General features: G+C 41.6%; 1 protein-coding gene across 1 annotated transcript in view; it reads left to right on the top strand.

Annotated features, from left to right (window-relative positions):
- Positions 1 to 23,255, top strand: part of LOC139390722 (platelet-derived growth factor C-like) — an 82,931-nt gene extending 59,676 nt beyond the window's left edge. Inside the window, exons 3-6 of the mRNA XM_071138041.1 lie at positions 5,681 to 5,858; positions 20,280 to 20,463; positions 20,732 to 20,949; positions 21,970 to 23,255. Coding sequence (XP_070994142.1) covers positions 5,681 to 5,858; positions 20,280 to 20,463; positions 20,732 to 20,949; positions 21,970 to 22,083 — 694 coding nt within the window. The 3' untranslated portion in view covers positions 22,084 to 23,255. The remainder of the gene's footprint in view (positions 1 to 5,680; positions 5,859 to 20,279; positions 20,464 to 20,731; positions 20,950 to 21,969) is intronic.
- Positions 23,256 to 24,955: the final 1,700 nt, after the last annotated feature.

Below are 24,955 nucleotides of genomic sequence, written 5' to 3'. Positions count from 1 at the left end.
TGTTGTGCAATTCAAATGTTTAAATATAAAATGATTTGTGAAAAGATTGAATGTAATTTTAGCTTCCAAATGAGAGGTTTTCATAAGGGTTTTCATAAGGTTAGGGCTCTGCTCTGCTCAATCAGTGGCCCACCCCTGTGAAGAGACATGGGTTATAAACTATGAAACACACCCTTCTCCCTCCACTATATAAGCCCTTGACAAAAGTGTAACCTCCTGTTCCGAGCACAATAGGACGACGGTCCATACGTTGAAAAGGACTAACATGTCAACTACAGAACTAAGCCAACCTCAGCGTGAGCTTTGGTTGCGAATGGTATGAACTTTAAACTCCTATTCACTACAGAAGGGATACCTCCTAGCCATTGAGTTAGCAGCGGCCGCTGGAAACGTGGGCTAGGAGAGAGTATCCCATCTACCACACAACGACAACATTACAACGTATCCCGTTCACCACCAGAGACACCGTTCAAAGGATTCTGTTGGGTAACACGGCCTTCCATCTACCACCAACCTATTGAAGCGCAGCTCAGAGTAAATATTTATTGCATTTTCCTTTTCCAAATGGGCGGTAATTTAGAATGCATTAGATTCTGTATTTACGATAGAGTAGCTGCCTACAGCCCGATAGAGACATAGCTTCTCCCTTTGTTCCTCAAGTCTTTTCGCACTTTCACTCAAACCCAACCCCAGTTCTTTGTGTAACCAGCTGTCATATCTGTTCCATGCGCTAGGGATGTTTTCCTTTATGATATAATTTGTAATCAATGTATGATTCATTCTGTGTATATGTAATTCTGTGTGATTAGTTAGGTATTTAGTAAATAAATAATTCAACCCAATTTTGTATTGCGGATTCAACTTGTTAGCCAGGGTTCGTGAAGATAACCAAGAATTTACAACTTTCAGATGAGACTGAAATAAGGTGACGATTAATATTGACTGCGATTGATATAAAATATTACTAGTTCTTTAACCTCTCTAGTGTACGTGGGACGCTAGCGTCCCATCTGGCCAACATCCAGTGAGATTACAGAGCGCCATGTTCAAATACAGAAATGCTAATTATAAAAATTCAGAAAACAAAACATATTTTACATAGGTTTAAAGATTAACTTCTTGTTAAACCAACCACAGTGTCATATTTATAAAATGCTATTCGGCGAAAGTATACCTAGCCCAGAACATAGCCCAGTTGACAAATTGTTACAAACAGTAACCAGCCAAGCAGAAGCGTTACAAAGCTCAGAAATAGAGAGAAAATTAATCCCTTACCTTTGATGATCTTCATATGGTGGCAATCACAAGACATTCATTTACTCAATAAATGTTCCTTTTGTTCGATGAAGTGTCTTTATATCCAAAAACCTCTGTTTTGTTAGCGCATTTTCTTCAGTAATCCACAGGCTCAAACGCAGTCAAAACAGACAAAAAAATCTAAATTGTATCCGTAAAGTTCATAGAAACATGTCAAACGATGTTCCTATTCAACCCTCAGGTTGTTTTTTAGCCTAAATGATCTATAATATTTTTACCGGACAATAAAGTCATCAATATAAAAGGTTAACAAAAAATGCACATGCGCATGAAAAAGCTCTGCGACACGGTAGGGTCCACTCGTTCAGACTGGTCTTACTCCCTCAAGCCTGAAACTATTTCTAAAGACTGTTGACATCTAGTGGAAGGCATAGGAACTGCAAATCGAGTCCTAAGTCAATGGATACTGTAATGGCATTGAATAGAAAACTACAAAACCCCCCAAAAAACTACTTCCTGAATGGATTTTTCTCAGGTTTTTGCCTTCTAAATCAGTTCTGTTATACTCACATACACTATTTTAACAGTTTTGGAAACTTTAGTGTTTTCAATCCAAATCTACCAGTTATATGCATATCATATCTTCTGGGCCCGAGTAGCAGGCCGTTTAATTCGTGCATGCTTTTCATCCAAAACTCTGAATGCTGCCCCCTACCCTAGAAGTGTTAAGTTTATTCGGAAGATAACTGCTCTATAAATATTCTTCCATGGTGCCCCGACTTTCTAGTTAATTATATTTACATGATTAGCTCAATCGGGTAATATTAATTACAGAGAAAGTATTTTACAGAATAGCATGTCATATCACTTAATCCGGCATGGACTTTGACTTGGCCATTCTAACACCTGGATATGTTTATTTTTGAACCATTCCATTGTAGATTTTGCTTTATGTTTTGGATCATTATCTTGTTGGAAGACAAATCTCCGTCCCAGTCTCAGGTCTTTTGCAGACTCCATCAGGTTTTCTTCCAGAATGGTCCTGTATTTGGCTCCATCCATCTTCCCATCAATTTTAACCATCTTCCCTGTCCCTGCTGAAGAAAAGCAGAACCAAACCATGATGCTGCCACCACCATGTTTGACAGTGGGTATGGTGTGTTCAGGGTGATGAGCTGTGTTGCTTTTACGCCAAACATAACATTTTGCATTGTTGCCAAAAAGTTCAATTTTGGTTTCATCTGACCAGAGCACCTTCTTCCACATGTATGTCTCCCAGGTGGCTTGTGGCAAACTTTAAACGACACTTTTTATGGATATCTTTAAGAAATGGCTTTCTTCTTGCCACTCTTCCATAAAGGCCAGATTTGTGCAATATACGACTGATTGTTGTCCTATGGACAGAGTCTCCCACCTCAGCTGTAGATCTCTGCAGTTCATCCAGAGTGATCATGGGCCTCTTGGCTGCATCTCTGATCAGTCTTCTCCTTGTATGAGCTGAAAGTTTAGAGGGACGGCCAGGTCTTGGTAGATTTGCAGTGGTCTGATACTCCTTCCATTTCAATATTATCGCTTGCACAGTGCTCATTGGGATGTTAAAAGCTTAGGAAATCTTTCTGTATCCAAATCCGGCTTTAAACTTCTTCACAACAGTATCTCGGACCTGCCTGGTGTGTTCCTTGTTCTTCATGATGCTCTGCGCTTTTAACGGACCTCTGAGACTATCACAGTGCAGGTGCATTTATACGGAGACTTGATTACACACAGGTGGATTGTATTTATCATCATTAGTCATTTAGGTCAACATTGGATCATTCAGAGATCCTCACTGAACTTCTGGAGAGAGTTTGCTGCACTGAAAGTAAAGGGGCTGAATAATTTTGCACGCCCAATTTTTCAGTTTTTGATTTGTTAAAAAAGTTTGAAATATCCAATAAATGTCGTTCCACTTCATGATTGTGTCCCACTTGTTGTTGATTCTTCACAAAAAAATACAGTTTTATATCTTTATGTTTGAAGCCTGAAATGTGGCAAAAGGTCGCAAAGTTCAAGGGGGCCGAATACTTTCGCAAGGCACTGTATATCCTACCAACGGGACATTAATTACTGTAATATCTTATGTTTCACCGAGTTGCTGAACGACAACATTAAGAAAATACAGCTGGCGGGTTGTACACTATCGACAGGATAGAACAGCAACATCTGGTAAGACACGTGGCGGGGGCCTATGCATATATGTAAACAACAGCTGGTGCACGATATCTAAGAAAGTCTCAAGGTTTTTCTCGCCTGAGGTACATTCTCTCAGCTGTTAAGCTGTAGACCACACTATCAACCTAGAGAGTTTTTATCTGTATTTTTTTGTAGCTGTCTACCTACCACCACAGACTGATGCTGGCACTCAATGAGCTGTATACCACCATAAGCAAACAGGAAAACACTCATCCAGAGGTGGCGCTCCTAGTGGCCGTGGATTTTAATGCAGGGAGTTTTACATCATTTCTATCAGCATGTTAAATGTGCAACCAGAGGGAGAAAAAAATTCTAGACCACCTTTACTCCACACACAGAGATGCGTACAAAGCTCTCCCTCGCCCTCCATTTGGCAAATGTTTACAAGCAAAAATGAAAGCGGGAAGCACCAGTGGCTGTTTTGCTAGCACAGACTAGAATATGTTCCGGGATTCTTCCGATGGCTTTGAGGAGTACACCACATCAGTCACTGGCTTTATCAATAAGTGCATCGAGGACGTCGTCCCTACAGTGACTGTACGTCCATACCCCAACCAGAAGCAATGGATTACAGGCAACATTCGCACTGAGCTAAAGGGCAGAGCTGCCGCTTTCAAGGAGCGAGACTCTAAGCACAGCCGAGAGCTGCCCAGTGACACTAGACACACATACTCATTCAAGGCTTTACTTTTATTTATTTTAACTATTTTCTACATTGTAGAATAATTATCAAGACATAAACTATGAAATAACACATATGGAAACATTTTGATTCTTCATAGCCACCCTTTGTCTTGATGACAGCTTTGCACACGCTTGGCATTCTCTCAACCAGCTTCATGAGGTAGAATGCATTTCAATTAACAGGTTAAAAGTGAATTTGTGGAATTTCTTTCCTTTCGATTGCGTTTGAGCCAATCAGTTGTGTTGTGACAAGGTACGGGTGATATACAGACGATAGCCCTATTTGGTAAAAGACCAAGTCCATATTATGCCAAGAACAGCTCAAATAAGCAAAGAGAAATGACAGCACATCATTACTTTAAGACATGAAGGTCAGTCCATCCGGAATATTTCAGTCGCAAAACCCATCAAGCACTATGATGAAACTGGCTCTCATGAGGACCGCCACAGGAAAGGAACACCCAGAGTTACCTCTTCTACAGAGTATAAATTCATTAGAATTAACTGCAGCCCAAATAAATGCTTCACAGAGTTCAAGTAACAGACACATCTCAACATCAACTGTTCAGAGGAGACTGCGTGAATCAGGCCTTCAAGGTTGATTTGCTGCAAGGAAACCACTACTAAAGGACACCAGTAAGAACACGAGCAATGGACATTAGACCGGTGGAAATGTGTTCTTTGGTCTGGAGTCCAAACTTGAGATGTTTTGTTCTAACCGCTGTGTCTTTGTGAGATGCAGAGTAGGTGAACGGATGCTCTCTGCATGCGTGGTTCCCGCCGTGAAGCATGAAAGAGAAGGCACAATTCCAGGCACACTTAACCAGCATGGCTACCACCGCATTCTGCAGCGGTACGCCATCCCATCTGGTTTGCATTTAGTGGGATTATCAATTTTTTCTTCAACAGCACAATGACCCAACACCTCCAGGCTGTGTAATGGCTATTTGACCAAGAATGAGAGTGATGGAGTGCTACATCAGATGACCTGGCTTCAACAATCAGCCGACCTCAACCCAAGTGAGATGGTTTGGGATGAGATGGACCGCAGAGTGAAGGAATAGTAGCCAACAAGTGCTCAGCATATGTGGGAACTCCTTCAAGACTGTTGGAAAATAATTCCAGGTGAAGCTGGGTGAGAGAATGCCAAGAGTGTGCAAAGCTGTCATCAATGCAAAGAGTGGATACTTTGAAGGTTTTAAAATAAAAACATATATTTGGATGTGTTAAACACTTCTTTGAATACTACACTCCATATGTGTTATTTCCTAGTTTTGATGCCGTCGCTATTATTCTACAATGTAGAAAGAAGAACCCTTTTAATGATTAGGTGTGTCTAAACATTTGATTGGTACTGTATATGCATTAAGTGCTTGCTTTCATTACATGGCCACTTTGTCTCATCTCCAATGTGAATTCATGGGACTACACACATTGAGCCAAAGCTCTCCTTTTTCTTTCTCTCTCTGTCTCTCTCGTTCTTTCTTTCTCTTTGGCCTTTTTCCAGGTATGATTTTGTGGAGCTCGAGGAGCCGTCCGAGGACACCATCCTGGGCCGCTGGTGCGGGTCCCAGGTACCCGCCAGCCACATGTCCAAAGGCGGTCAGATCCGGGTGAGATTCAGATCTGATGAGTACTTCCCCTCCGAGCCTGGCTTCAGCATTCGCTACTCCCTGCTCCCCATGGTAAGCCATAAGTAATCTTTCCTCTGAGCACATAAACGGCACACGCTCCCTCACATAATAACCTATTATGTAACGGCCACTGCTATTCTGTATGTGTAAACCTCTCTCGACGTGTTTGTTTTGTCCTGCGTTCATAGCTAAGTGCTGTTGTGATCGTGACCTGGATTGCTGTTTGAGGCACCTGTGTGATTGTCTCGCTCTGGCACTGCTGTCGATCCAATCAGACAAGGTTTCAAAAAGAGGTGGATGGTGGTGGAGTGTTAATGGTGTTGGGTGAGATTGAGATTGAGCTCGGCCCAGATGGCGTCTAGACTCTCAGACACAGCATGGCCCGCTGACCCTGGTTGGATTCAATCCATGTCTTATTCCTCTCCTCCGACTGGATATAAAAGATGGATTAAAGAGCTGGAAGAGTGGCTCTTTTTCGCTGATTCTTCCGTCCTTTCTTTCTCGGTTCAGTCAGGCTCTATTGGCAGGAGGTGTGGCAGTAATCCCAATTTAGTTCATGAAAGATCACACAACTTTGGATCACACCGCTGTCACTGTCTGTTTACATCCCATGCCTCGCATCTTATTAGTCTCTCCTCTTTCTCTTTTTTTACTCTCTCCCCCCTTTTCCCCATCCTCCCCCCTCCCCTCACTCTTTCTCTCCTTTTTCTCTATGTCCTCATCCCAGACCACATATACATATATAGAGCCCCCTTCATACCCACACCTTTCACTTGCAAATGCCCAGAGATACACTGAAGTGAAGGCTGCTGTTTTAACCTGTCATGTTGCAGTTGTGTGCGCCTCACTCTTAGCAAACAGCTCTTCCCTTCATTAATCCGCAATGGCTTGCGGCGCAGTGAAATATTTTCTGTTCCTGACGAGCACTAATGGCAAAAGGAGGTCAGCGACGGTGCTATTTTTTAGTCTGTTTGACCTTTTTTATTTTTGTCAGCGGAACAGGCAGGATTTGGTTTATAATTACCACATTCTTTCAATTGGCTTTATTGACTCTGTTCCCTTTGGTAGATGAGCTGACAGTTCTTGAAAGACAGCGACCCGGCTCTACTTAAATTACTGGTTTCCGAGAAGATTAACATGGGGATGGTTTGTAAAGGTATATGGCAATGGACATGGGGATGGTTTGTAAAGGTATATGACAATGTACATGGGAATGAAAAGTGGGAAAACTAGTAGAATGGTTCTGTAAGGGACAGAAACGGGTAATGAATTCACACAAGCCGAATGAATACACCAAGGCACAAACGCACAGATACAGAATATAGCAGTATTACATGTAAAAGGACTGAATGGATTGCATATGCCACCTGCAGAGTATTACAACACACAATAAATTCTCCAAATAGAAGTAAATAACAATGAAAAACACGAAACAAATGTCACACAATTCACTTTGGGCATGCGCACCAGCCCACAAGTCCAGCGATACTATATGAGTAGGCAAGTGGAGGATGCTGAGGGGAGGACGGCTCATAATAATGTCTGGAACGACGTGAATGGAATGGCAGCAAACACATGGAAACCATGTGTTTGATGTATTTGATACCATTCCACCTATTTATTTATTTATTTATTTTTTTTAATTTAATTTTTTTTTAGCTGTCACCATCCTCCTGTGGAGCGAGTCCAGTTGTTGATGAGACAAATATGTTGCTCTCTGCCACTACTTGAGGGAGACTGCAAGTATTGTGTGTCCTGCAGAGTCAAGAGGATGGGCAGATGTCCAGCCCCCTAAAAAAGCAGATATTGTATATCCCGGTCACTACAAAGATACAGGCGTCCTTCCTAACTCAGTTGCTGGAGAGGAAGAAAACCACTCAGAGATTTCACCATGAGCCCAGTGATGACTTTAAAATAGTTCGTTTTTAAATTACTTTGATAGGAGAAAACTGAGGATGGATCAACAGCATTGTAGTTAAAAACCAGCTTCACCTGGAATGCTTTTCCTAAAGTCTTAAAGGAGTTTCCACATATGCTGAGCACTTGTTGGCTGCTTTTACTTCACTCTGCAGTCCAACTCATCCCAAACCATCTCAATTGGGTTGAGGTTGGGTGATTGTGGAGGCCAGGTCATCTGATGCAGCAATCCATCACTCTCCTTCTTCGTCAACTAGCCCTTACACTGTGTGTTGGGCCATTGTCCCATTGAAAAACAAATCATAGTCCCATTAAGCGCAAACCAGATGAGATGGCATATCGCTGAAGAATGCTGTGGTAGCCATGCTGGTTAAGTGTGCCTGGAATTGTTAATAAATCAAAAACAGTGTCACCAGCAAAGCATCCCATACCATCACACCACCACCTCCGTGCTTCACGGTGGGAACCACACATGCGGAGAACATCCGTTCACTTACTCTGCGTTTTACATAGACATGGCGATTGGAACCAAAAATCACACATTTGAACTCATCAGATCAAAGGACAGATTTCCACCGGTCTAATGTCCATTGCTCATGCTTCTTGGCCCAAGAAAGTCTCTTCCTCTTATTGGTGTCCTTTTTAGTAGTGGTTTATTTGCATGAATTCAACCATGAATGCCTGATTCACGTCTCCTCCTCTGAACAGTTGATGTTGAGATGTGTCTGTTACTTACTGCCATTTATTTGGGCTGCAATTTCTGAGGCTGGTAACTCTAATGAACTTATCCTCTGCAGTAGAGGTAACTCTGGGTCTTCCTTTCTTGTGGCGGTCCTCATGAGAGCCAGTTTCATCATAGTGCTTGATGGGTTTTGCAACTGCACTTGAAGAAACTTTCAAAGTTCTTGAAATATTCCGGATTGACTGACATTCATGTCTTAAAGTAATGATGGACTGTAATTTCTCTTTGTTTATTTGAGCTGCTCTTGCCATAATATGGTGGCTCAAGGTGTCTTTTACACAGGTAACAAACTGAGATTAGGAGCACTCCTTTGTAAGAGTGTGCTCCTAATCTCAGCTCGTTAACTGTATAAAAGACACCTGGGAGCCAGAAATCTTTATGATTGAGAGGGGGTCAAATACTTACTTCCCTCATTAAAATGCAAATAAATTTCAATTTTTTTTTACATGTGTTTTTCTGGATTTTTGTTGTTGTTATTCTGTCTCTCATTGTTCAAATAAACCTACCATTAAAATTATTGACTGATCATTTCTTTGTCCGTGGGCAAATGTACAAAATAAGCAGGGGATCAAATACTTTTTTCTCTCACTGTACATATCCCAACCAGAAGCCTTGGATTACAGTCAACATCCACACCGAGTTAAAGGCTTGAGCTGCCGTTTTCATGGAGCGGGACACAAATCCGGACGCTTATAAGAAATTCCTCTATGCCCTCAGACAAACTATCAAACAGGCAGAGCGTCAATATAGGACTAAGATTGAATCCTACTACACCGGCTCAGACGCTTGTCAGATTTGGCAGGGCTTGCAAGCTATTATGGACTACAAAGGGAAACCCAGCTGCGAGCTGCCCAGTGACGCGAGCCTACCAGATGAGCTAAATGCCTTTTTTGCTCACTTCGAGGCAAGCAACACTGAATCATGCATGAGAGCACCAGCTGTTCCGGACGACGGTGTGATTACACTTTTGGTAGCCGATGTGAGCAAGACCTTTAAACAGGTCAACATTCACAAGGCCGCAGGACCAGATGGATTACCAGGGTGTGTACTGGACCAACTGGCAAGTGTCTTCACTGACATTTTCAACCTCTCCCTGACCGAGTCTGTAGTACCTACTTGTTTCAAGCAGAGCAACATAGTCCCTGTGCCCAATGATGCGAACGTAACCTGCCTAAATTGGGCTACCCCGGGGCTGCAGGGTAGCCTAGTGGTTAGAGCGTTGGACTAGTAACCGAAAGGTTGCAAGTTCAAATCCCTGATCTGACAAAGTAAATCTGTCGCTCTGCCCCTGAACAGGCAGTTAACCCACTGTTACAAGGCTTTATTGAAAATAAGAATCTGTTCTTAACTGACATGCCTAGTTAAATAAAGGTAAAAAAAATATAAAAAAATGTTTAAATGACTACAGCCCGTAACACTCTTGTCGGTAGCCATAAAGGCTGGTCATGGCTTACATCAACACCTTCATCCCGGAAACCCTAGACCCGCTCCAATTCACGTACCGCCCCAACAGATCCACAGATGACACAATCTCAATTGCACTCAACTGCCCTTTCCCACCTGGACAAAAGGAACACCTATGTGAGAATGCTGTTCATTGACTACAGGTCACAAAGCTCATCACTAAGCTAAGGTCCCTGGGACTAAACACCTCCCTCTTCAACTTCCTGACGGGCCGCCCCCAGGTGGTGAGGGTAGGTAACAACACATCTGCAATGCTGATCCTCAACACCGGGGCCCCTCATGGGTGTGTGCTTAGTCCCCTCCTGTACTCCTTGTTCACCCACGACTGCGTAGCCATGCATGACTCAAACTTCATCATTAAGTTTGCTGACGACACAACAGCCTGATCACCGATAACGATGAGCCTATAGGGAGGTGGTCAGAGACTTGGCCATGTGGTGCCAGGGAAACAACCTATCCCTCAATGTGAGCAAGACAAAGGAGATGATAGTGGACTACAAGGAAAGGAGGGCCGACAGGCTGGGCTGAAGTAGAGTGGGTCAAGAGTTTCAAGTTCCTTGGTGTCCACATCACCAACAAACTATCATGGTCCAAACACACGAAAACAGTCGTGAAGAGGGCACAACACCTTTTCCTCCTCAGGAGACTGAAAATATTTGGCTTGGGTCCCCAGATCCTTAAAAAGATCTACAGCTGCACCATTGAGCTGCACCATCACCGCTTGGTTTGAGGGTAAGGCGCTACAGAGGGTAGTGCGTTCGGCCCAATACATCACTGGAGCCAAGCTTCCTGCCATCCAGGACCTGTATACTAGGCGGTGTCAGAGGAAGGCCAGTCACCCAAGTCGTAGACTGTTATATTTGCTACCGCATGGCAAGCGGTACCGGAGCACCAAGTCTAGGTCCAAAATGCTCCTTAACAGCTTCTACCCCCAAGACATAAGACTGCTGAACAATTAATCAAATGGCCACCCAGACTATTCACTTTACCCCTACCTACATGTACAAATTACCTCGACTAACCTATACATCCGCATATTGACTCGGTACCCCCTGTATATAGTCTCGTTATTGTTACAATCTTATTGTTATGTTTTATTTGATTTTTTATGTTTATTTAGTAAATATTTTCTTAACCGACAACGCAGTTCAAGAAATAGAGTTAAGTGCTTGTAAGTAAGCATTTCACGGTAAGGTCTAAGGCCTGTTGTATTCGGCGCTTGTGGCAAATAAAATTTGATATGATTCACCTGTTCAGTCTGTCATGGAAAGAGCAGGTTTTCCTAATGTTTTGTACAGTCAGTGTATATAATCATCACTCATACAATGCAAGATAGACCATAGGCATTGTCTGAAAGACCAGATGGGACTTGATATTTGTTCGGTTCTTCTCCTTTATCTCTAAGTCAAATATCATGGGAGTGATAGTTATAAAGCAGATAGATTTACGGAGAATAAGGATTTCACAGATTTGAAGGTTTTGGTACCCTTTTACAGAATAATTTACGCAATGACTTCTGTCAATCCATAGAGAATAGTTATCCCAAAACCTTCAAATCTGGCCCACCAACATCAACTTTCATTGCTTAGAATCCCATCCAAGCACTACAGAAGTTCTAAGATGGGGAATTAATCTATTTTATTTATGGATGTGAAAGTCATGAGGGTAGAGAAGATGACAGCTTACAGTACTTCTACTCTAGTATGTTTTTATTCACAAATCACAGATCATTTTAACGATCTCAGATCTGAACCCTAAACCGCTAGGTAAACTTTTCTGTATTGTGCAACAATCCTAATCAGAGCAAAAATTAGTAAATACTAATTATCTTATCAAATATTATCTTGCACAATATTCAACACTATGCTTTAGGCACTCCAAACCTCTAAATCCATAACCTAGTAAGAAACCAGTTTGCTGTAGGATTTGTGCCTCCTTAAACATTGGTTCCCAAAAGCAATGTTGAGTTCTCCTCTAAGGTCTACAATTTGTACATTTGTTTTTCCTCTGTGGTATTTACAGTTGTATATTCTTCTTGTAGAACTGTTCTGTTCTAGGGAAGGAGGTGTGTTTTGGCTTCGTCTCCGGCATAGGGTGCACATCAAAAGAGTTGTGGCTGAATCATGAGGTGCTATTTATAATGTCCATTGTAGAACTTACAATTCTGCTGCCTGCTGTCTTCTCCATGGAACTGATGCATTTTAGGGGCGTTGTCATTTTGTTTCTTTCCCAATTGACATTTCCTTTTGTAGTCTGTGGTAGGACCGTACATCATAAGCTATAGAAACAGGAGATTCTGTCTGTGTAATGAAGTCATGTGGATAGGATATAAATCTTTCTCATGCATCCACTACCTGACAGAAAAATGTATATTCGTGACGGAATCATTGATCTTCATGAATGTTTAGGATTCTCAGGTGATTGCTTGGGACTTGACTTCTTTACACTACTCTAACCACGCTTCCATCCACACTTTGTGTAATATCATGCCATATAAAAAAAAATCACAAAATGTGATGCAGAATGGATGTTTCGGGTACAATTTTCTAAATGCAGACCGATCATTTGAGCATTCGGTATGGTGTCTTTTTGTGTCTAAAATGTAATATGTGAGAAATGGCATATCAGTCATGTGACTCGTTGGGATGGCATGCAGTTTATTAGGCTGGAGATTAAATAAATGATGATGAACTTCACAGGGTGGTGCAAGGTGATGCGCTCGAGGCTCCTTTCCAATAAATATTGAGGATCTTATTCTGGTGACATGATGATCGATGCTTGCAACAGTTTTTCTGACCGCTATCGGTAGAGTGGAAAATGCAATGGAAACACATTGAACATTTAGATTTTTATTCGACATGTGAAAAATTTGGGGGCTACGTCATCGCGCATTGACTTTTACCCGCAACAAGTCAGTTTGGTGGAAACACCACTGGTAGGAAAATTCACATTTTCTTTATGCAGATTTATTGAATATTTGCATGAAAATCTGTCGCCAATTGGATGGAAACCTATAGTGGGATTGAATCAATTCTATTTATTTTTTCCCAAATGTAGTTTTTTCTCCATTATGTTTTTTCCAGGTTTCTGTTTCTTTTCAGGTTTTCTCTGTCAGTCACACCATATCAGGAGACTACTTTTCAGGTCTGGGAAAAGTCTAATGCATTTTGTGGTATGGTTACCTTTTAATTCAACTGTGCACCAGCCATAGACTGTTGTTTGGTTAGCGATATTTCTGTAGCGCTCATGTGATTAGAGTTTGCAAAACAAATGTCCACTGGATTGATGCAAATTGATGCAAAAACTACTTTGTAGTTAATACTAAATTGAGAAGGCTTTTTGGAAACGGTAGTGGTAGAAAAACGGACACACCAGACACACCTTTGCCTCTTCAGAAAGTTGAAGGAAATTATTAATCACTGCTGCATTTGGTTCATGTCATGGCAAATTAGTGCATTTTCTCCTAAGTTCAATACATTTAGGTGATTTCCTACTAAGTTCAATACATTTTAGACTATTGTTGAATTCCATTTTAATGTCTGGATTCTGTGTTTCTGTCCTCGTTCTCCGCAGCGCAGATTTTATAGGGCCCTATGTACAGGTAACTGCCAAAATAATGGAAACACTTGAGTAAATGAGGGATACAAAGTACATTGAAAGCAGGTCCTTCCACACATTTGTGGTTCCTGAGTTTATGAAGGATTTAACATCCCATCATGCTTAAGGTTATATACAAATGCTGGGCTTGGCCTCTACTTTGGCCATTTATTTTGGCACCCATAGGTTGATAATGCTGCCATCCAACGGGCAATGTGAAGCATTTGTCATGGCTGTCTCAGTCACCAGATATCAACCCAATTGAGATCTCAACCCAACGCCTGAGACGGCGTTTTCCACCACCATCAACAAAACAACAAATGATGGCATCTCTTGTGGAAGAACGGTGTCACATCCCTCCAATAAATTTCCAGACACTTTTTGTTACCAGTCTATTGAACATGCATGCATAATTACATACATTCCTAAATACTGCCTCTGTCCATCCATGCGTAAACGGATATTTGCGAGGATTAAGAGAGGAAGAACAAGGTGGCATGTCATTCATGTTTTGACTTGGGGCAGACAATTAATGGCCAGCAAGAGTGTTTACTGGTGGAAATCATGTGAGGAAAGGTTAGCTTTGGCCTCACTTCGGCCTGGCTTCTCGCTGAGCATTCCTCGGGCACTGGAAGGCCCCAATGAACAGCAGCACTCTGTTCCTCTGTGGTAAACCAACGCTACTGGAACCTCAGGTCATGGCGGCAGCACTTGTTTATATTTAAGCAAGCAATAATTCCTCTTTCCCACTTCCAAGGAAAGGGGATATTCTTAGGAAGAGATTATTGTAATTCGTGGGAAGAGATTTTGGAAACGCTAAAAAGGTCCAGGCGAAGAGGTTGTTAAAACACAGCGTGGCTCGAGAAAGAAAAAATGTGTTTCTCTGAATGGGAGCGAAAAAGGAAATTCCATTGTCTCCCTAAATGTCAGCGTCAGGGTGACCCATTTTTCACACGATACCTCCAGTAAGTTGACCTTGGTTCTTTATGGAACTGAGGTCCATTGTGCCTTGACACTTATTGTGGAGAAACATAATACTATTTTAAATATAAAGTACTAGTCAAAAAGTTTTCTTTATTTTTCATATTTTCTACATTGTAGAGTAATAGTGAAAACATCAACAATGAAATAAAACATATGGAATCATGTAGTAACCAAAAAAGTGTTAAACCAAATCCAAATATATTTTAGATTTGATTCTTCAAAGTAGACACCCTTTGCCTTAATGACAGCTTTGCACACTCTTGGCATTCTCTCAACCAGCTTCATGAGGTAGTCACCTGGAATGCATTTGAATTAACAGATGTGCCTGGTTAAAAGTAAATTTGTTGAATATCTTTCCTTCTTAATGTGTTTGAGCCAATCAGTTGTGTTGTTACAAGGTAGGGGTGGTATACAGAAGATGGCCCTCTTTGTTAAAAGACCAAGTCCATATTATGGCAAGAGCAGCTCAAATACGCTTAGAGAAATGACAGCCATTATTTTCTGAGCCATTATTTGACCATGCTGGTCATTTATGAACATCTTGGCCATGTTCTGTTATAATCTCCACCCGGCACCGCCAGAAGAGGACTGGCCACCCCTCATAGGTTCCTCTAGGTTTCTTCCTAGGTTTTGGCCTTTCTAGGGAGTTTTTCCTAGCCACCGTGCTTCTACACCTTCATTGCTTGCTGTTTGGGGTTTTAGGCTGGGTTTCTGTACTGCACTTTGATATAGCAGCTGTTGTAAGAAGGACTATATAAATTGATTTGATTTGACAGTCCATCATTACTTTAAGACATAAAGGTCAGTCAATGCAGACTTTTTCATGAACTTTGAAAGTTTCTTCAAGTGCAGTCACAAAAACCATCAAGCGCTATGATGAAATTGGCTCTCATGACGACCGCCACAGGAAAGGAAGACCCAGAGCTATCTCTGCTGCAAAGGATACGTTTGTTAGAGTTCACTGCACCTCAGATTGCAGCCCAAATAACAAAGTGTTGAAGTAACAGACACATCTCAACAGCAACTGTTCAAAGCAGACTGTGAATCAGTTCTTCATGGTTGAATTGCTGCAAAGAAACCACTACTAAAGGACACCAATAAGAAGAGATTTGCTTGGGCCAAGAAACACGAGCAATTTGCATTAGACCGGTGGAAATCTGTCCTTTGGTCTGATGAGTCTAGATTTTAGATTTTTGGTCCAACCGGCGTTGGTGGAGAACGGATGAGTAGGTGAACAGATGACTTCTGGTTGTGTGGTTCCCACCTTGAAGCATGTAGGAGGAGGTGTGATGGTGTGGGGGTGCTTTGCTTTGTCCTTAAGCCATTTTGCCACAACTTTCGAATTACGTTTGGGGTCATTGTCCATTTGGAAGACCCATTTGAGACCAAGCTTTAACTTCCTGACTTATGTCTTGATGTTGCCTCAATATATCCACAGAATTTTCCTTTCTCATGATGCCATGAAGTACACCAGTCCCTCCTGCAGCAAAGCACCCCCACAACATGATGCTGCCAAGCTCTGTCAGCTTGGATGGGGAGTGTCACTGCATAGCTATTTTTTCAGGTCTCTCCAGAGATGTTCAAGTCCAGGCTCTGGCTGGGCCATTCCTGCATTGTCTTGGCTGTGTGCTTAGGGTTCTTGTCCTTTTGGAAGGTGAACCTGAGCACTCTGGAACAAGTTTTCATCAAGGATCTCTCTGTACTTTGCTCTGTTCATCTTTCCCTCGATCCTGACTAGTCTCCCAGTCCCTGATACTGAAAAACATCCCCACAGCATGATGCTGCCACCCATGCTTCGCCGTAGGGATGGTGCCAGGTTTCCTCCAGATGTGATTCTTAGCATTCTGGCGAAATATTTTAATCTTGGTTTCATCAGACCAGAGAATCTTGTTTCTCATGGTCTGAGAGTTCCTTAAGTGCCTTTTGGCATACTCCAAGCGGGCTGTCGTGCCTTTTCCTGATGTGTGGCTTCCGTCTGGCCACTCTAACATAAAAACCTGATTGGGGGAGTGCTGTAGAGATGATTGTCCTTCTGGAAGGTTCTCCCATCTCCACAAAGGAACTCTGGAGCTCTATCAGAATGACCATCGGGTTCTTGGTCACCTCACTGACCAAAACCCTTCTCACCCATTTGCTCAGTTTGGCTGGGCAGCCATCTCTAGGAAGAGTCTTGGTGGTTTCAAAACTTCTTCCATTTAAGAATGATGGAGACCACTCTGTTCTTGGACCTTCAATGCCTATGGACAATTCCTTCGACCTCTTGGCTTGGTTTTTGCTCTGACATGCAATGTCAACTGTGGGACCTTACATTGACAGGTGTGTGCCTTTCCAAATAATTTCAAATCAATTGAATTTACCACAAGTGGACTCCAATCAAGTTGTAGAAAATGTTTACCTCATAGTCATTGTATCAGTTTAAATTCAAATCGCTTGACTACTGAGCCAAAACAACAAAAAATGCGTCACTGTCCCAATACTTTTGGAACTCACTGTTTGTGTAGTATTCTGTAACAATGTATATCTACTTATTTATGTAATATTTGTGTCATATTTCCCAGCAGTGGAGCTGATCACATTCCTCCACAATATGCAACCCTGCAAGAAAGTGACAATGGCTTACACAATGGGATTGTGGTTCAACACTTTTTATATGTTTTCCTGGATTTAGATGTTCCTGTCAGACATTATTCATTGTCTCCTGGCATAGTTCATGTGTATATACATACACTGAGTGTACAAAACATTAAGAACACCTGCTATTCCCATGACAGACTGACCAGGTGAAAGATATGATCCCTTATTGATGTCACCTGTTAAATCAGGGTCGATCAAGGGGAGGAGACAGGTTAACAAAGGATTTTTAAGCCTTGCAACAATTGAGGCATGAATTGTGTATGCGTGAATGGGCAAGACAAAAGATTTAAGTGCCTTTGAACATGGGATGTTAGTAGGTGCCAGGCGCACCGGTTTGTGTCAAGAACTACAATGCTGATGGGTTTTTCATGGTTAACAGTGTCCCGTGTGTATCAAGAATGGTCCACCACCCAAAGGACATCCAGCCAACTTGACAAGACTGTGGGAAGCATTGAAGCCAACATGGGCCAGCATCCCTTTGGAATGCTTTTTGACACCTTGTGAAGTCCATGCCCCAATGAATTGAGGCAGTTCTAGGCGTGCCAGTCAATATTAGGAAGGAGTTCTTAATGTTTTGTACACTGTGTCCATTCATCTCTGCACATGCCTCAGATGTCTAGTTCTGCTCTACCACTCCTCACTCTACACACACACACACGGTCCACTCTGTCATTTCTGGCAGGAGTTGCGGTCTAAGCCCCTTGTCTGCCTGCTAAGCTATTTTCCTTATAAAAGATTGACACAGCTTGCAACCAATTTGAAATACCTTTTAGCTATGGCTGCAGAATACAATAGATGCTATTCTGTGCTGGGCTAATTCTTAGCCGATGGAGTTGTGGCTAAGATGATATACTTAGTATCAGGCACCACAATAAAAAATAAAAAAGTTAGAATGTGAACATGTTAACTGCAGTTATAAGGCAAAAATATTTGCAGGGTTGCTATGCAAGGAGATGTCATAGCTTAGTTATGTCAAAGTGAGCCGAGTTGATGACTTGCACATTTTGATAGCCGTGCAAATAATTGGCTAAATACAGGTAGTCTGACTCAGTTCAGTCGCATTTTATATTGGTGGTTTTGTCTGTCTTTCCTTTTTATTACAAATACAATTGTGTTGTGTGGTGGTGCTGTTAGTTACAATTATAAGGAAACATTCAATTACAAACACGATCACTCAAAGGTCTTCAGGCTTTCACATTTGAGTCGACGTGGGCATTGTTCCACCAATGACAATTTTCACCACATTGGTATTTGGGAAATAACCCTCGCTTCCATATCTACCATCCCATAATGGATGATCGCTTCTGCTACAACTGAACACTTTGGAGGAAAAACTAAGACTACCGAACGACCGTACTCTTGATACCACAGTTGAACAATTTCAGAGAATTCATGCTAGTCCAAAGTTATGCCTTTTAGTCAGGGCTCTCATCATCTTCACAAAGCTTCACATTTCATCTGTCTCTTTAAGGAGAGCTTGGCTGCCGCTTCAGAGGCCGTGCCTACAAAGTGCCGTTAATTGGAGGAGTGTAGCACCGTCTGCATTCACAAGCTGTTAATGGTTCCCATTCTACACTGGTATCCACTGCCAAGACCAGGCAACAGTAACAGGATTCACATTGCATGCTTCTGCTATGAAGCAAAAATCTCTACTTTTCTCATAGAAAAGCAATGGAAAGATGTTTTGCCTTTCGTTGATCTCCAGAGACAATTCTTTCATGCTCTTGATGTTCTTTTTTGGTATTTATGATAAATATTGTATTTTTAATCAAACCGCATGACCAGTGCATTTGGATGAAAATTCCTGTCACATTTCCTGCCCACTTTTCTAAGAACTGCCATTCACAGTAAATCTCCATATTTTTTTTATTCAATGTGAAGTTGTTCATACAAGGCACCACAGACATCAACAGATCACTAAACCACTTGGCATAAACACATTTGCATAAACTACATTTTCCGTCCTCTGCCTCGGCCATGTTGCTAAACTTTAGCCTTCCTCTCTAATCTTATCATGCAGTGGCAGCACCAAAGGGAGCCAAATGTTGAAGGAGTGCTGACGGTAATTTCAGAGTGTATTACATGGTTTTACGTTGTCAGTGAATCAGAACAGACGTTCCCGTATCGCTTCCATTATTCAATGTGACATTGCCAATCCTGTGGCGACTCGTTTTCTCTGATTCGTTCTGTATCTCTTTAGTCTGTCTGAGATGAAAACTGCCCCCCCCCCCCCCCATCAAATCAAATCCCTCTTTTTCCTCTATTATGACTCCCGTCAAGATTTCTTGATTGTTTGTCATCTAGGCATTAGACATTTCACATAGGATTTTTGTCAAAGCTTTTGATAGGCCTACACTGTGATAATATAGGGAGTTGGATTCCACTAGTAATCAATGTACAAAATAAAGTAAACGTTTTAGTGCTGCTTTTTAGTGTCCATATTAGCAGTGCTTGCTTGCTGGTGTCACAGTGATGCATTCAACTTGTCAGTCACACAGGATTGGGTCTGTATTGCCACGTAAAGCTACACGCAAGCTGACATGTCAGACAGAATGAGCAGAGATGGTGCACTACTTTTCAACACAGGCAATGGACCTTAGTCAACAGTAGTGCACTATATAGAGAATTGGGTGTAATTTGGGACTCAGCCAGAGTATCACAGACCAGAAAGGTATCTGGTGGATTAGTCTCATGTGTGGATACCAATACCCCAGGCATCAATCTACTGCACCGCTCTGTGTCTTAGGTGGAGATATCAGTCAGGGAAAACAAATGGAACTGATGAGTCTTAACTTGAGCCTTGTTGCTGCTGTAGTTATGTCGGGATGAAAATGTAGCTGAGAGAAGTGGAATCTACAGTGATGCCAAAACAAATGGAGCTTTGATGTTCGGTTTTGTAATGCACTGTAGCACAATCATTCATTATGTAGAGCTTAAGTTACTTTGTATGGGGGTTTTGCTGGTAATAACTGTAACTCAGTTTAAACCTCTTATTCAATGCAGCTATCTTTGTATGGGGCTCTCTAAAAGTGGCCATTAAATTATGCTTAATTCAGTTTAGACCATGAGCCTGAAGTCTATGAAACCTTTTCCCCATCTTCCTTTGTGTCGGTTTTCTTATGTGTGTGTCGTAGCCCGAGGTAACTCCATCTCTGCAGAGCGCAGATGCGTTGTCTGAGGCCGTGTCTGGCCTCGGTACCGTGGAGGAGGTCATGAAGTACCTGGAGCCTGAGAGATGGCAGCTTGACATGGAAGACCTATACAAGCCCACGTGGCACATCCTGGGGAAGTCATTCCTCCACAACAAGAAATCCAGAGGTACAGCGACTGCCGCTTCTCAAACGGCTAACAACAGGGGTTCTAGTGATAGGAATTGCAGTGGAAGAAAGGTCTGTCATGTTGAGATGGAGGGAAAAACAGATATACAGCTGCAGTTGAGCATAACCTTTCACAGACAGTTTTATCTTGAAATTATATCTTGGCAATTGAACCTGTGTTAGAAATTGATGCCCCTTTTTGTAATATAGTAAAAGGTATCTAATCCGTTTAGGTTGAGGTGGTGAGGTTTAATCTATTTCTTGAACAGGAGTGGATCTCAACCTGTTGAGAGAAGAGGTGAGACTGTACAGCTGCACGCCGCGCAACTTCTCCATCTCCCTGCGCGAGGAGCTCAAGAGGACGGACGCCATCTTCTGGCCCAGCTGCCTCCTGGTGAAGCGCTGCGGGGGCAACTGTGCCTGCTGCTCGCATCGCTGCTCCGACTGCCAGTGTGTGCCTACCCGGGTCGTCAAGAAGTACCACGAGGTAAAAGTGTGGCAACTTTCCCAATTCTCTGAGATTGTAATATCCCTGGAATCAGAAGGGAATGAACTGGAAATCCAGGATTTCTGGGAAACCTGGGAATTTTGGGAAAGTTATTAGAAGTTAACTTTGCAGCTCTAGACAAGGGTCATAATGTGCTACTTAAACTTCAAGTTAATTATTTTTCAGAAAGATCAGCATAATAAATGCAAGCTAATGTATCATAACAAAATTACATCTGGTTATTTATGTGTATATTCAAAAATCCACAGAAAATATTGTTGTGATTCCACCAAACAGACTTGTTGCGGATAAAAATCAGTGGGTCATGACGTAGTGCACACAATGTACTTTTTCACTTAAGCTTTCATGTACCGAATACAAATATAAAGTTCAATGTGTTTCCATCGCGTTTTCAACTCTACAGATTAAATTGCGTTACTAGCCAACAGCTTGCAAGATACTATGCGGGCAGGCTCATCTACATTGAGATTATTATGGTTAACAGAGAGAGATTTTTATTTTATTAGTCAGATTGCCGTCAAACGTCAATCATATCATGTCACCAGAATAATACTCTCGATATTGATTGGAAAGGAGCATCAAGATCACGTGCACTTTCACCACCCTGTAAAGTTCATCATAACGTATTGAATCTGTAGCCTAATAAGCTGCATGGTTTCCTGAGTCGTAGTGGGAGGACCACACACCATATCATCGCGTGACTCCAAGTTTACGTCGATATGATGGTCTTTATACTTTATATGGCTTTTTGGCTCATAAAGGTGTTTCCACCACCATTTCCCGCATAAAACATTTTACGGACACAAAAAGATTCCACCATGTCAAAAGAACAAATGATCTGTCGGCATTTATGTGAATATATATATATATATATATATATATATATATATATATATATATATATATATATATATACACGTGTCAATGTGTTTGAAGTTGTTTTGGTGCAGTGCCTGTTCCAAACTCTCAATCTGAGCTCTGGCTTGCCGCTCTCTGTAGGTTCTCCTGCTGAAGCACCGAAGCGGGGGCCGAGGCCTGCAGAAGTCCATGACCGATGTGCCCTTGGAACACCACGAGGAGTGCGACTGTGTTTGCAAAGACGACTGGGACTGATCTCAAACCTGTGTACCGGTGCCACCGGCATCCCAGGAGACACTCGAAACTGCACGCGTCTTCCAGCATCTCCCAGGCAAACCCCAACCATCTCCATTGAGAGTGAGGAGAAAATGGGATTGCTTTGCTTGTCCTTTCTCATCTTGCTAATTGGATGAGAATACAAACTGACTGGAACTACGGATCTTGCCGCTGTGGAGGACCTGTAGCTGACTGAGTGCATTGGAGAGACAGGAATGATGGACCTATCTTATTCATTCTTCACTCTCTGAAGGCTCTCTCTCCCTTTGCTTCTCAGAGATCGGAACTGGTGCTAAGGGACATCTTTGGCAGCGTTTAGCATCATTTTTTGTGTGCCTTTTTTTTGTGCCAAATCCTTTAAGGGGTCTTGTTGAAATTCAACACACGTGGCCAGAGAGTATCTCGGAAAATGGGCTCCTTCTTCTTCAAGTACTTTTCTGTACAGAAATGAGCTTCCTTCAGGCCAATCCCTCTGGTACTTTATTATTCCTATAAAACGGGAAAATAATGGTCCTTTTTATCAGCGATTCCCCACTCCCCTATGTTTTCCTATCTATTAGATCTTTGGAGTGACATAATGGTAATGTTGACTGTCTTACTGATACAAACTATATTATGTGTAAGTATTTCATTTTCATGGTTTTTCCTGTACTGTTGTATTTTTCTACCAAAGATACTTGTATTCATTGAGGAGATAAAGTTGCACACTTAAACCAAGTGGGTACAGTTTTGTTGCATTTCAACGTACATATCGTCGTAGCAAAGGTGTACAAATTTGCTTGCTTTATAACTTCATATAACCCCAACTAGTGCGTGGAACAGAATGGATACTCAATATTTATTTGTTCAATGAAAGGGAAGTTATTGTCCAGAATGCTTTTTTGTATGCTGAAATGGTCGTTTCTCTGTCATTTGCACAGTTGTTGAGTGTCCATCTTCAAATATTTTCATTTCTATGTCCACGCCATGTCAAATATGGGTGTGTTCTCTTCTCTGCGTACCAAAGTTATTTAACACGACCTTTTATGATCTATTTTGTTGTATGTATCGGTCAGTAGAAATAAATCAGTCAATGTGTTACTGGAGATGGGTACTTGTATTTTGACATAGTCCTCTGCAATATAAGGACTTTCAGTTGGTGTCAAGATAAAGCATTGTGTCTGTTTCTCATTGTTATTGTAATGGTATAAATTAGTATTATCAGGGAATATTGACTGAGGAAATTACATTTGGTGGCATGTCAGTCATCTAACAGAATAGGATTATGGTCATGGATCCTTCTACATACATGCCTACGCTCTTAGAGAAAAAGGATTCTTCAGCTGTCCCCAAAGGAGAACCCTTTTTGGTTTCAAGTAAAAACCCTTTTGAGTTCCATGTAGAACCCTAAGTGGAAATGGTTCTACATGGAACACAAAACGGTTCTACTTGGAACCAAAAGTGTTTTTTTTTCCCACAAAGTGTCTCCTATTAGGACAGCCAAAGAACCCATTTAGGTTCTAGATAGCACCTTTTTAAGTATGCCTGTTGTGACACCTTATACACTTCATGGACAAAGTATAATAGGATGTAAAACAGTGAAATTACTTTTCTGACTGTGCATTTCATCAACAGTGGGTACTGTCAATGTGAAAAACCCACCACTGTCAGATATCAGTGTAAATAGCTGTTCTATGCACCAGTAATCTAGGAACTCTACTCATGTCTCTCAATTAATGAGGTCGGAAAATAATCAAACAATTACATTCACAGTTGTTGTTTAATCAAGGAATGGCTAAGGTAATGGCTGATTGGATTTCCAATGTGCATATTTTATTGCCACTCTATAACAAAACAATTAGATATAACTTCTCCCTGCATTCATTAAATAAATAGAAAAGGCGAGACCGTTAAAAAATAATTGCTGTGTAAAGGAGGGGAATGAGAAACGATAAGAACAGTAACCAACTGATTGATGACAGAGACACATTTAGCTGAGCAGCCCTCAACCAAATCAGAACATCACAGGCAGGAGGGATTATTTTCAACATTTCTGACATGGATAGAGCCTACACTTTCTAGCACCGTTTTGAATTTCTAACGCAGTAGGAATAATAAGGGGAGTGGTTTGTGACACGAGTTGCCGCTCACCGATTCTGTCAGCTCATACCTCCAACACTGCCAAAACATCTGCTATGCGGATGTCAGCCAATGCTGGTTAACACTCGATCTGATTGAATCCAGGCCTTACTGTTGAAATATAACTAGTAGTACAGTTCTTCACTGGCGTAGCACACACCCCCACAGCCCCACAAGCCTTTTTCTCTCAGCCTCATGGCAAAATGTGTAGAATAGCATTAGATTAGCTATAAAACTGCACATGCTTCTCTGCCTCATGGCAACAAAATGTAATTAAAATGTAATTATAGATTTTTTTTTAAGGAGTTAGGGTTGCCCCGCAGGTCAGGCCCACCGATAGCATATGAAAATCAGAAGCCACGATTAATCATATTTTTTATTACAGGAAATTAGCTTCAAACTGCAAAATGTTTTCTCAGGCTCATGACAAAATGTTTAGAATTACAGGAAAATTGGCTCTAAACAGCCACATTTTATGATGGCAAAATGTATAAAATAGCATGAGATCAGCTATAAAATGGCAATTTTTTTGCTCTGTCCCATGGCAATAAAAAAAAAAATCTATAAAAATCAATATAGTTTAAACTGAGATACACCACTGCAGTTAATTTAACCTATTTGATAGACATCAGGTTCACTGAAAAATTATGTTTATATGGTTTAGAATTATTCACCAATTATCTGCGCAGAGAGGACAATCTGGAATGGGTTGTGCTTACAGGCAGAGTGAGAG

Source organism: Oncorhynchus clarkii, chromosome 31 (genome assembly GCF_045791955.1).
Source record: "Oncorhynchus clarkii lewisi isolate Uvic-CL-2024 chromosome 31, UVic_Ocla_1.0, whole genome shotgun sequence".
Taxonomy (NCBI): domain Eukaryota; kingdom Metazoa; phylum Chordata; class Actinopteri; order Salmoniformes; family Salmonidae; genus Oncorhynchus; species Oncorhynchus clarkii.
Note: the sequence above shows the minus strand (reverse complement) of the source record. Positions and strands in the feature narration are given on the sequence as shown.